The sequence below is a fragment of the Ictidomys tridecemlineatus genome, chromosome 10 (assembly GCF_052094955.1).
Source record: "Ictidomys tridecemlineatus isolate mIctTri1 chromosome 10, mIctTri1.hap1, whole genome shotgun sequence".
Classification (NCBI taxonomy): Eukaryota; Metazoa; Chordata; class Mammalia; order Rodentia; family Sciuridae; genus Ictidomys; species Ictidomys tridecemlineatus.
Window position 1 is genome coordinate 77335247 of NC_135486.1, and position 14483 is coordinate 77349729.

Here is a 14483-nt window from a genome sequence, read left to right on the forward strand (position 1 = left end):
TCTTTAGATATGAGAAAAGCAAAAAACAAATAGCAAAAGATAGGTCCAAATTCAACCATATCAATAATAATAAACATGAATGAACTGAACATTCCACTGAAATGGCAGACACTGTCAGACTGCATAAAAAAGGCAAGATCCACCTGATAAGACTTCCATGGAAGATATAAAAGATATAAAACTAAAATGAAGCAAATAATTTGAATAAACACTTCTCCAAGATATAAACATGGCCAATTAGCACAAGAGAACATACTAAAAATTATCAGTCACTAGAAAGATGCAAATTAAATCTACAATGACTAATTTGAGATTAGAATTTGGATGTTTAGGACTGGGGATGTGGCTCAAGCAGTAGCGCATTCGCCTGGCATGCATGCGGCCCGGGTTCAATCCTCAGCACCACATACAAACAAAGATGTTGTGTCCGCCGAAAATAAATATTAAAATTCTCTCAAAAAAAAAATTTGGATGTTTATTAATTTGGATATGAATAGTGTGAGATACCACATTATATCCACTAGAATGGTCATACTCAAAACAGTAGACTACTAAGAAGCACTGTAAATGATACAGGGGAAGCCAGACATCATGGAGCATGCCTGTAATTACAGTGAGTTGGGAGGCTGAGGCTATAGAATCACAAGCTTCAGACCAGCCTCAATGGTAAAGGGGCCACTGGTCTCAAAACCCAGTACCATAAAAGAAGATGTGGAGGAATGTAACCCTCACCTACTGCTGGCTAAAAAAATAAAACTGTCACTTTTGAAAACAGTTCACTTGCTGGGTGTGGTGACTCACATCTATAATCCCTAGGACTCCAGAAGCTGAGGAAGGATGATCACAGGTTCAAGGCAGGCCTCAGCAATTTAGCAAGGCCCTAAGCAACTCTCTCAAAAAATAAAAAGGACTAGAGATGTGGCTCAGTGGTTAAATGCCCCTGGGTTCAATACCCAGTACCAAACAAAGAAAAACTGTTCATTCATTTCTTAAAAAAGTTATCTACAACTGGCATGATAAAATTCTGGGGAAAGAGGAGTGATGGCAATGTTCTACAATCTGATTATGGAGGTTATTACATAAAAAGAAATATGTACATTGTAATGAATTTTATAGCAAGTGAACTCAATTTTTAGTTAGGTTAAGGCCTACAGGTATTCCTAATGTACACAGGTAGGCTTGATGTTGGCTAGTATGACAATCCAGCCCTAAGTAACAGAAATAAAGGGTTCTCTATGTAGAAAGATTTTACAAGCTCAGATGACAATAAGTAGCTTAACTACATCTTATGGGAATGGGGACTTGTAACATTAAGAGTTAAATGTTGTGGGGCCGGGTTGTAGCTCAGTGGTACAGCCCTCACCTAGTAAGTGTGAGGCCTTGGGTTCTATCCTCAGCACCATATAAAAATAAATAAATAAAGGTATTGTACCCAACTACAACTAAAAAATAAATATTAAAAAAAAGAGTTAAATGCTGTGTTTACATTCCTGATAACTTGGGGATGTTAAAAGATTTACATCCCCAAAAAGTCTTGACCACTCTGGCCTTGTTATGGGGACAACCTCCTGATGATAGAGTATTAATTGCTACCATCTTCACTGACACGTCCCAGATGCTGCAACATTTACTCAGTACTCACGTTTTTTGTTTCTCTCATAGAAGCACCCATCCTCAGATGACTTTACAATCTATTCTTCCCCAACCAGACTTCAATCCAACCTGACTTCTAAAAGGGAACTCCAAAATTGCTTGCCCCAAACCACCCCTTTCAAGTTTGCTGTCCCATTTCCTTACAGGAGTAAGAAGTTCCTAAAATTAGAGAGGTCAATGAAGCCAGAATTAGACAAGTCGGTATAGATAGGTAAATAGAGTCAGGTTAGATCCAGTCAGGCCAATTTTGAGTGAGTCCTGGGAAGTTGGAGAGTGTCCCTTGAGGGACTGAAATGTAAATTCCTTCAGAGCCCTACCTACGCCCTTATCAAGAACCTGCCCCTGTTCCAATCTGTAGCTAAGGTAACCTGTCCCAGGAATTGCAGCTCTCTACAGAGAGCTATAAAGTTGTTAATTAATATGTACAGGGCTGCACCATCCTGTTCCCCCTCAGGCCACCTGGTTCTCACCTTTTGGCCATCCCACCAAGCATTCCTGGGCCTCATCATTATATCAGGAAGGAGAGAGAAAAGGGAAAGAGGGCAGAACAAAGGAAGCCTAGGACTTATAAAAATGAAGAACACAGTGCTTCTTGGGATACCACCTATGGCCCCTCCAGGGAGAAGCCTATGTTACACCTTTTTAAATAAACCCTGCTTTATATGCTTGCCTCAGGGTGCTTCTCTAATGTTCAAACTTCAACATGTGAGAAAGCAGAACTCCTCACTGATAAACGGTGGTATCACATTCAAATTGGATAAGACAGAGAATGTATGTGAAAACGTGGAGAATTAAAACAAGTGGTATATAGGAGTTCCATATATTATTCTGGCAATAATCCTTGGTTTGAAATTACATCAAAATTTAAGATTATCAAAAAGAAAAGGTCAAGGATATTATGTTACAAGCTCCATCTAATTATATCCATATTCTTCAATGAAGACCATATACAGCTTAAGTTATTAGAAAACTATAGGTAATTTTAATAAAGTCACTTCAAGAATATATTTTGGTTATAAAACCAATACAATTCGTTCTAAAATATTTTCTAAGTTAAAAAAATTATTTGTAAATCCTAATATCTTCATATTTATAAAATTCGGATGAAAAGTAAACACAACCTCCCATTCCTAACACAGGGTAAATCAAAAGCTCCCTTTGAAGGGAACTTGAGTTTTTGCTTAATTTTACTTTTGAATTAAGCATATAACTATGCAGTTATTCAGAAAGAAATCTGTTACTTGTTTATTTAACAAAATACTACTATTTTGAAATAAAGGCCATTGGTTATAGCATAAAAAGAACATGAAAATGCATGCTGCATTTTTAAAAGGTTAAAATCATTTAAACTGTGAAATTGTGAGTGTATTTTTATGTTTGTTATTCTCTACTCTGAAGATTTTTTTAGAAACCATTTTATATATGGGTCAGTCTGGAACATAATTAAGTGCGTCTTAACCATGATGTACATAAAAATGATTTACCAACAACCAAACAGTATTATTGATCAAAGAGAAATGTAACTATCAAGAGATAATGATAAGTTTTCAGTAATTTTACCTTGTAAATTAAAAATACTTACCAAGAACTAAAGGCACAATTTTTTATTCACATGTATTAGCATACCCAACCTAAACCATTATTATCATCAAAATAATAACTGATTGATATTTCTCAAACAAATTGTTTTCAATCCTGATGGTTCTTTATTTTTTTAAATGTATGTGCTATGGGTTGCTAATTTGCAACAGATGTCATCATGAGAATAACGAAAATCAGACAAATGTGACAAAAGACTAACAAATTATTTCACACCCTTGAATTATATGAAATCAAGAATGGGAGGGGGAAGCATTGCAAAAGGAGACTACTGCAATGCTATTTATATTTTTTCAATAAAACCAGCAATGCATCCATACAGAGAGTTATCATCTCACTTCCAACTTCTTCCCCTCAAGAACAATTTGAATCTCTTTGGCATCCAAAGTCTCATAGGTCAATAAAGCTTCTGCTAGATTCTTATGTTCTTTTGCATGAGTTTTCAAGATATGTTTTGCTCGTTCATATGACTCCTGAAATAGAAAACAGACATGTAAGAAGCACAAAATATAGGGGAAGCAAAACCACAGGCAATGAGGAAAAAAAAAAGCTCATGGAGCTTAAGAAATCTATTGATTTAAATTTGTGAAACATAAAAGCATTTAAAAGCTTGGTTCTAGAGTACAGATAATTTGTGCCTAAGAACATGAGAGCCAGGCGCAGTGGTGCATGCTTATAACACCAGGGACTCTGGAGATTGAGGCAATAGGATGCCAAGTTTGAGGCCAGTCTAGGCAACTTAGTCTCAACAAACCATGTCTCAAAATAAAAAGTAAAAAGAGCTTAAGGACATGGCTCAGTGGTAGAACGCCCCTGGGTTGAATCCCCATTACTACATTCCCGCAAATCAAAAAAGAAGAAAAAAAAGAAATACTACATGGAAAAAGTCTCTGCTTTTCCAGAATGTTTATTCTCTTTGATGTAAACTACTTTAAAGCAAGGCTTCTACCTCCTTGAATTAATCAAAACCTGGCTTTCTCTTAAACCTTAAGAATGCATTCCCTAAGCCCTCTCCCAGTGTTATTTATTTGCTCCTATCCTAGATACTTTTTGTTTCCATTACTACTTTCAGATCATTATTAATCTTTGCTCTTGTAGGAAATATTATTCCTTTGAAGACCAAGCCATTTGACTACCAACCTATCCAATCCTGTTCACTGTGCCATCTAATGCCCACCTACATTCTGATTCACTAAAGACTCTGGCCTTCAGCTCATTCTTTCTCTCCATTCCAAGACCTGCCTCAAGGAATGGATAACTTCAACATCCAAGTGGAACACATAACCATCCTTTTGAGTAACCTCCAGACCCACATAACCTATTTCTAACTTGAAATCTTCATCAAGATGGCTCAAATTAACATGTATAAAAATGAATTTATGATCTACCCACGACCTGGCCTTAGTCTAGTACTCTCTAAGTTTCTTCAGTGACTGGCATAATTATATAATTTCATGATTCAAGAAATCTAGAAAAACAGTTTTAAATACTCTCTTATCCTTCATATGGAAAACATCAAAAAGACGTGATGATTCTACTACAGCAGTATCTCTTAAACCTGCTCATGTTTGTTTCTATTTTCACCACTCTAATTCAAGCATCCTTGATAGTATGCCTAGACTACCACAATACTGAATTTACTTTCACACATTCCTATACGCTAATCTGCATAAGATACTGCAGCCAAAAGGGACTCTTTCCTTTATTTTGTATTCTCAGCAAATACACATTGCTGGAAACAAAGTGAATAACCAGTAATATTTTTTTAAATAAACATATGAGAATAGGAAAACAGGAGCCACAGAGATTCAGTAACCAATATCCTACATTCTCTATGATTTTTCAGCTAAAGTAGAACTGAATGCTACACAGCCCATGATCAAAATAAAATAAATATCCAGTCCTGGAAAAGAGATTTCTTGATAACATTAAAACCATTATTGCAAGGCATACCTATTTTTATTTTCTAAAGTAAGAGTTCTGGATAACAGAGTATTTAACTATCATCACTTTGGTTTGGCTTTGTTTGTGGTATTGGGAATCAAACTGAGAGCCCTGCACATGCTAGGCAAGTATTTAACCATGGAGTAACATACCTAGCCATTGTTGTCATTTTTAAAGTTCATTCTTAGGCATATAATGTCTAAAAAATATAAATAAGAAAATACAAATACTATTTTTACCCTTAGGAGAATTCTTATTTCTTGTTCAATTGCAGATTGAGTTTCAGGACTCAGTTTTCCTGTATCACTGTATGTCATAACTCCAAGCTAAAACCAAAGGGAAAAAATTAATTGAACAAAAGTCCCCAAAAGCCAAGAAATTTACAAAGTACTAGCCTACATATAAGGATATAAACATCATGGGGCAAGAAAAAGGCACTCTGAAAATGCTCTTATTCCTCTAAAACTATAAGAACTGAGTTCAAAGAAGTAAATGTGAGAGAGAAATTTTTAAACCATTTTAAGTCTGGTTTCAAGTGCCTCCTTAGGAAATCCTGGAAGCTATTCCAAATTCAGTAATCCACGATTCACAGATGATAGTTCTTCAAGGAGCCACAATGGTAATGTGGGAAAGTGAAATATATGGAAGAGGTAAAGCAGTTAAAAAAGTAGGTTCTTTATGCCAAGAAAAGGCTGAAGAAGGTATCTTGTCACCTGGTTAACTCATGAAATGGCTACTATCTGAATAGCTAATTCTGAGCAATATTATGAAGAAGAATATTTAGAATATGTAGTCTTAAATGCATTTGATAAAATGCAGGGAAAGTGTATATGTTATCAAGTTAAAAATCAGATCTCTCAAAAAGATACTTGGGCCTGACCCACATCGCCGGAAAGGAACACTGACCGATGAGGAGAGGACTGTGCTGTGGTTCCCTATTCACCAACGTGGGGATCCACCAAAATTGCCTCCATTTTGGGACACTGCAGCCATTGCCATAGCCCTTCCCACATGGTAATCTCCAATGTGGGACACTGGACAGGGCCAGGAGGCAGCTGCCCATTGCAGCACTGCACACCACACTGTGGCATCATCAAATAGGACACCCAACACCATCATATAGCCCATGCTTCTAGCTCCATCTCTGAAAGTGGCTGCCACCATAGTGGGACACCTCTACCATCATTTTGGGTTACCTCTGCTGCTGTGTCCACTATCTTTAGCTGAGAAAGATTCCACCTTAGGACACTGACTGGGGCCTGGAAGCCCAACATCAAGGTACCTACAGGCTTGACGCTACTGCCACCAACAATATGGTCACTTCCATTTAGGGACAACAACCAGGACCTGGAAAACGGTCACCAAGGTACCTGTGGGCCTGGCTGCACTAGAGTTATCTCTACTAGGTTTGCTAACAGACACCGTCCCATTGCAGAGGTAATAGGGAGCCTTGCATGGGGTTGCCTCTCTTTTTTCTCCTGTTAACAGCTAAATTCGTTCGATTACCCTTTCACTAGTCCTATAATCTAATGCCTCTATATTCTCACATCCTACCTCATATACATCACAGCCTCACCCCTCCACCATTAGAAACTGTAAACCATTATGCAAAGCTACTGGCTATATGGTAGAAGATAAACAAACTCATCATTTTTGTTCATAGAGACAAAATTGTAAATGTCAAAATAGAAGCTAATTGGTTTATGGCTGTATATTGGTTGCACTAGGTGCTGTAAACATTGATATTCCCCTTAAAGGTGAGGTACTGGTAACCTGCAAGGACACTACAGGGTAGAAGCTGTAAATACCTCAGATCTGTACTGCAAGAGGGGAAGACACATAGACAACATGATTAAAAAAAAGGGAGGAAAGTGCCCCACACAAACCAAGATACTACAACAATAGAAACCATTGACTGTCAGGAGGAGTTCAGAATGTACATAATGAAAATGATCTGCGAATTAAAGAATGACATAAGTGAGCAAACACAGGCAAAAATGATCACTCCAACAAATAGATACGAGAGCAAATATAGGCAACAAAAGATTACTTCAAGAAAAAGAGAGACTCTGGGGGAAAAAAACAATCAGAAATCCTTGAAATAAAAGAAACAATAAACCAAACAAAAAACACAATAGAAAGCATCACCAACAGACTAGATCACTTGGAAGACAGAACCTCAGACACTGAAGACAAAATATACAATCTTGAAAATAAAGTTGACAACACAGTGAAGATGGTAAGAAACCATATAAACAATATCTAAGGGGCTGGGGATGTGGCTCAAGTGGTAGCGCGCTCGCCTGGCATGCGTGCGGCCCCGGTTCGATCATGAGCACTACATACAAACAAAGACGTTGTTCTGCCAAAAACCAAAAAATAAATAAATATTAAAAAATTCTCTCTCTCTCACACTCTTTCTTTAAAAAAAAAAAAATCTAAGAATTATGGGATAACAGCAAAAGACCAAATCTAAGATTTATTGGGATAGAGGAGGGTTCAGAGATTCAAACCAAAGGAATGCCAAATCTGTTTACTGAAATAATATCAGAAAATTTCCAAACATGAAGAATGAATTGGGAAACCAAATACAAGAAGCTTACAAGACACCAAATGTATAAAATTAAACAGATCTATACCAAGATACGTTGTAATGAAAATGCCTAACATACAGAATAAGGATAGAATTTTAAAGACCACAAGAGAGAGGAATCAGATTACGGTAGGGGAAGACCAATTTGGAAATCAGCAGATTTTTCAACAATCAAAGCCAGGAGATCCTAAAACAACATATACCAAGCTTTGAAAGAAAATGGATGCCAACCAAGAATTTTATATCCAGCAAAGTTAAGCTTCAGATTTGATGATGAAATAAAAACCTGCCATGATAAACAAAAGTTAAATAAATTTACAGCAAGAAAGTTTGCACTAACAGAACATTCTTAGTAAAATAATCCACAAGGAGGAAATGAAAAACAACAATGAAAATCTGCAAAGGGAGGAAGTACACTATAGGAAAGGCCAATCAAAGGAGAAACCAAGTCAAAGATGGTAAAAACCAAAAATAAACCAAAATGACCGGGAATACAAACCATGTCTCAATAATAACCCTGAATGTGAATGGCCTACACTCATCAATTAAAAGACAGATTGGCAGATTGAATTTAAAAAACAAAAAGACCCAACAATACGCTGCTTTCAAGAGACTCACCTCACAGGAAAAGACATTCACAGACCTAAGGTGAAATGATGGAGAAAAAAATGTATCACCCACGTGGACCACGTAAACAAGCAGAGGTTACCATCCTCATATCAGATAAAGTGGACTTCAAACAAAAGTTAGTGAAGAGGGATAAAGAAGGTCATTTCAGGGCTGGGGATGTGGCTCAAGCGGTAGTGCACTTGCCTGGCATGCGTGCAGCAGGGGTTCGATCCTCAGCACCACATACAAAAACAAATATGTTGTGTCTGCCAAAAGCTAAAAAAATAAATATTAAAAAATTCTCTCTCTCTTAAAAAAAAAAAAAAGGTCATTTCATACTGCTTAAGGGAATCATACATCAACAAGACCTAACAATCATAAATATCTATGCCCCAAACAATGGGGGATCTATGTATATCAAACAATCCTTTCTCAAATTCAAGAATCACATACACCATCATTTTGATGATGAAATAAAAACTTTCCATGATAAACAAAAGTTAAATAAATTTACATCAAAAAAGCCTGCAATAACAGAATATCCTTAGTAAAATAATCTCGAGGAGGAAATTAAAAACAACAATGAAAATCAACACAATAATACTGGGTTACTTTAACACACTTCTTTCACCACTGGATAGATCTTGCAAACAAAAACAAAACAAAGAAACTATATAACTCAATAAAACAATCACGAATTTAGATTTAACAGATATATATGGACTATTCCATCCATCAACAAGTGAATACACTTTTTTCTCAGCAGCATTTGGATCCTTCTCCAAAACAGACCATATGTTATGCCACAAAGCAAGTCTTAGCAAATACAAAAATATACAAATACTACCCTGCATTCTATCTGACCATAATGAAATGAAATGAGAAATCAATGATAAAATAAAAAGTAGAAGCTATTCCTAGAGACTAATGTTATTGAATGACACATGGATAACAGAAGACATCAAGGAGGAGATAATAATTCTTAAAATAATAAAATAATTCTTAGAGGTAAATGAGAACTCCAGTACAATGTATCAAAATCTCTGGGACACTATGAAGGCAAGAGGAAAGTTCAGTGCATTAAAGGAAGAAAGAGTCAACAAATAAATGACCTGACATTACATTTCAAAGCCTAGAAACAGAGGAACAAATCAACACTAAAAGAAGCAGAAGACAGAAAATAATTAAAATTAGGGCTGAAATCAATGAAACTGAAACAACAACAACAAAAACCAAAAAATTCAAAAAATTGCCAAAAATCTGGTTCTTTGAAAAAATAAATAAAATTGACAAACTCTTAGGCACCCTAATGAAAAGAGAGAAAACTCAGATTACTACAATTCATGAGGAAAAAGAAAATATCACAATATACACTATTGAAATTCAGAGGATAATTAGAAACTATTTTGAAAATTCATATTCTAATAGAAACTCTCAAAAAACATCCACAGATTTCTACAGGTATATGACTTACCCAAACTGAACCAGGAGGACATACAAAACTTAAACAGATAAATTTTAAGGAAATAGAAGACACCATCAAAAGCTTACCAACCAAGAAAAGCCCAAGTCCAGGCAGATTCTCAGCTGAGTTCTACAAGACCTACAAAAAGAAGTAATACCAACACTCTTCAAATTATTCCATGAAATATAAAAGGAGGAAACCTTTCCAAACTCATTTTATCACCCTGGTACTAAAACCAGTAAGAGACACATTGAAGAAAGAAAATTTCAGACCACTATTAGTGAATGAACAAAGATGCAAAAATTCTCAATAAAATTATGGCAAATCGCATACAAAAACATATTTTTTTAAAACAGTGCACCATGATCAAGTGAGGTTCATTCCAGGGATGCAAGGCTGGCTCAACATACAGAAATCAATAAACGTAATCCATTACTTCAATAGACTTAAAGAATCATCATTGTATCAATTGATGCAGAGAAAGCACTGCATAAAATACAGCACATTTTCATGTTCAAAACACTAGAAAAACTAGGGATAGTAGTAGGAGCATACTCTCAACATTCTAAAAGCCATCTATTCTTAGCCCAAGGCCAACATCATACTAAATGGAGAAAAATTGGAAGCATTCCCTCTAAAAACAGAAATAAGACAGGGATGTCCTCTTTCACCACTTCTATTCAACAAAGTCCTTGAAACTCTAGCCAGAGTAATTAGATGAGAGAAACTAAGGGGATACAAATAGGATAACATGATTCTATACTTAGAAGATCGAAAAAATTCTACCAGAAAACTTCTAGAATTAATAAATGAATTCAGCAAAGTAGCAAGATATAAAATCAATACCCATAAATCAAATGCATTTCTATACATCAGTGATAAATCCTCTGAAAGAAAAATTAGGAAAACTACCCCATTCACAATAGCCTCAAAAAAATAAAATACTTGGGAATCAATCTAACAAGATAGTTTGAAAGGCCTCTACAATAAAAAGAATACTAAAGAAAGAAATTGAAGAAGATCTTAGAAAATGAAAAGATCTTCCATGCTCTTAGATAGGCAAAATTAATACTGTCAAATGGCTTTACCCAATGCACTATACCCATTCAATGTGATACCAATTAAAATGCCAACATCTTTCCTTACAGAAATAGAAAAAGCACACGAAATTCATTTGGAAAAATAAGAGACCCAGAATAGCCAAAGCAATCCTTAGCAAGAAGAGTGAAGCAGGAGGTATCACAATACCAGACCTTAAACTATACTACAAAGCTGTAATAACAAAAACAGCATGGTATTGGCACCAAAACAGACATGTAGAACAATGATACAGAATAGAAGACACAGAGAAAACCCACATAAATACAGTTACCTCATACTAGACAAAGGTACCAAAAACATACAGTGGAGAAAAGCTACCCTCTTCAACATATGATTCTGGGAGAACTGGAAATCCATATTTAACAAAATGAAAATAAACCCCTATCTCTCACCATGCACAAAACTCAACTCAAAGTAGATCAAGGACCTAGGAATTAGTCCAGAGACTCTGTGCCTAACAGAAGAAAAAGTAGGCCCAAATCTTCATCATGTCAGATTAGGCCCTGACTTCCTTAACAAGACTTCTAAAGCATAAGAAATAAAATCAAGAATCAATAAATGGGATGGATTCAAACTAAAAAGCTTCTTCTCAGCAAAGAAAATAATCATTGAGGTGAAGGAAGAACCTATATTTCAGGAGCATATATTTGCCATATGCATGTCAGACAGAGCACTAATTTGCAAGATATATAAAGAACTCAAAAAATTTAACACCAAAAAAACAAATAACCCAATCAATAAATGGGCTAAGGACCTGAATGAACAATTCTCAGAAGAGATACAGTCAATCAACAAATATATGAAAAAATGTTCAACATCTCTAGTAATTAGAGAAATGCAAATCAAAACTACTCTAAGATTTCATCTCATTCCAGTCAGAATGGCAGTTATCAAGAACAGAAGCAACAATAACTCTTGGCAAGGATGAAGCAGAAAAGACAACTTATACATTACTAGTGGGACTGCAAATTGGTGCAACCACTCTGGAAAGCAGTATGGAGATTTCTTAGAAAATTTGGAAAGGAACCACCATTTGACCCAGCTATCCCACTCCTCAGTTTATATTCTAAAGACTTAAAAACAGCATACTATAGTAATGTAGCCACTTCAATGTTTATAGCAGAACAATTCACAATTGCTAAACCATGGAAACAACATAGAAGCCCTTCAATAGAAGAATGGAAAAAGAAACTGTGGTACATATACACAATGGAATATTACTTAACATTAAAAGAAAATAAAATCAAGCCATTTGCAGGTAAATGGATGGAGCTGAAGAATATCATGCTAAGTGAAATAAGCGAATCTCAAAATCCCAAGGGCTAAATGTTTTCTCAGTTAAGTGATGCTAATCCATATAGGGGGTGGTGCATGGGAAAAGTAGAGGAACTATGAATGGGGCTAAGTAGAGGCAGAGAGGGGGCAAAGGATTAGGAAAGATGGTGGAATGAGATGGACACCATTACCCTAGGAATATGTATGACTGAACGAATAGTGTGACTCTACTTTGTGCATGACCAGAAGTAAAAAATTCTGCTCCATTTGTGTACAATGAATCAAAGAATTTCTACTGTCATGTATAACTTATTAGAATAAATAAATAATTTTTAAAAAAAGATACTTGGTACATCACTTGATACATGAAAAGGATTAAAATTATTACCTTTTCACTCATTCCAAATTTGGTAACCATCCGCTTAGCTATTTTTGTTGCATTATCAAAATCACTGGAAGCACCTAAAATAAACAAACATACAGTTTAAATTTTGAAAAATATCTTTCAGTCAACAAACAAAACTTAACCATTATCTAAAACCAACCTGTTGTAATGTGGTCAGTTCCAAATATAAGCTCTTCTGCCACTCTTCCTCCCATACTAACATCCATCTGTGCAAGCAACTGGGCTCTAGTTTCATTCCATCTGTCATTCTCAGGCAACAGGGACACCTGGACAGTTGAAAAAGAAAACAGATATTTCAAATACAGTTCTGAAATAGTTACATTAAAAACAGAACTATCATATAACTCTCACAAGAAATATTTATTACAATGATTCTAAAAACTGACAGATACTTAAAAAGATTGTCATCAGGTGACCAATAACAAAATCAGCAATTGAAAAAATAAAGTATTCTTTATAAATCAAAAGTATATTTTATAAGCAACAGGTAGACAGATAATACTGTAAATGAACTATTTTATCCCAGTTGCATAAAAATGTTTGAAAATATACTGGAAAGATATGATAATGAAACTTATACCAAATGAGGGAAAACTATGGAACCAGTCACTGTGACACATCATTGGTCTCTTAAAGGATGGCAGGACAATTAGATATTTAAGAACCAGACTGTTATTCCACAATTAAAATTTCACAATGTAAAAATACAACATCTGAAATATATTATAAAATATTCTTTATTAACAGAAAAACTTCACAAATGTTGATTTCAAGATGGTTTAGGAAGTAAGAGAGATCCTATCAAAAAAAATTAGGAAGTAGCTCTATTTAAAAGCAAGTAAAAATTTTAAAACCTTACATGTCCAAGTGTTGGCCCTCGTGGCATGATTGTAGCTTTATTAATAGGCATTGCATCTTTTGTGTAATATGCAATAATAGCATGACCAGATTCATGATAGGCTGTGATGGTTTTATTTTTGTTATCAATTTCCACACTTCTTCGTTCAGGCCCTAAGATAAAAATTCAAATAAAATACTTCACTAAAAGGGTATATTTAAATAAGTGAAACCCATTTTCTTTTGCAAATCAAATATCTGCTTTCTTATTAATATAAAGTAAACAAAAAATGAAAACAACAAAACATTAACCACAAAGTCATTCTTAGAGTAACAATTTAATATTAACAAATATTTTAGTAAGTTTAAAAAATGAGTAGGTTCAATGTACAACACATAAACACATAGAGCCTAACAATTTGTTAAATACTAACCAAAATCATTAAAACCTATCATCTTAATCCTTATATCTAAAGGGAAAGCTTAATTATTCTATTTCTAGAAAACAAACCTTCAAATTAACCTGAAGGACAAAATTATCTGTTTATAAGATGATACAAGTTTTAAAAATCAAAGTTAAAAAGAATAAATAAAAATAACCATCCTTTTTTATCAGCAATATTGGACAAGAGGAAATACCTGGGTACCCTACCACAACCACCAGTCCAATCATATAAGCTACTAAAATACATTTGTTCTTTCAGAAGCCAAATTGTATTACTATTTTCAAGTATATATTTTCACGTTCTTATAAACTGTTCTTTCTTTTTTTTTTTTTTTTGAGTGCTAGAGATCCATCCCAGGGTCTCAAACATGTGAGGCAAATAATATACCACTAAGCTACACCCCCAGCCCTACATTTTTTTCCTGAACCTTTCTCTTTCAGTCAAAAAAAAAAAAAAAAGGTATTCCAAAAGAAAGACAAAGTAATGAATGTGTTACGCTATCACAACTGAGTTGATATCACTGACAAAACAGGTATTAATCTGGAAATAGTAAAG

At 34.9% G+C, this 14483-nt stretch overlaps 1 protein-coding gene across 1 annotated transcript in view; it reads right to left on the bottom strand.

The window, feature by feature from the left end:
• Positions 1-3336: 3336 nt before the first annotated feature.
• The window catches only part of Yme1l1 (YME1 like 1 ATPase), a 45663-nt gene continuing 34516 nt past the window's right edge, over positions 3337-14483 (bottom strand). Inside the window, exons 15-19 of the mRNA XM_005320267.4 lie at positions 13505-13656; positions 12785-12911; positions 12628-12701; positions 5436-5522; positions 3337-3725 (exon numbers count right to left, since the gene is read on the bottom strand). Coding sequence (XP_005320324.2) covers positions 3582-3725; positions 5436-5522; positions 12628-12701; positions 12785-12911; positions 13505-13656 — 584 coding nt within the window. The 3' untranslated portion in view covers positions 3337-3581. The remainder of the gene's footprint in view (positions 3726-5435; positions 5523-12627; positions 12702-12784; positions 12912-13504; positions 13657-14483) is intronic.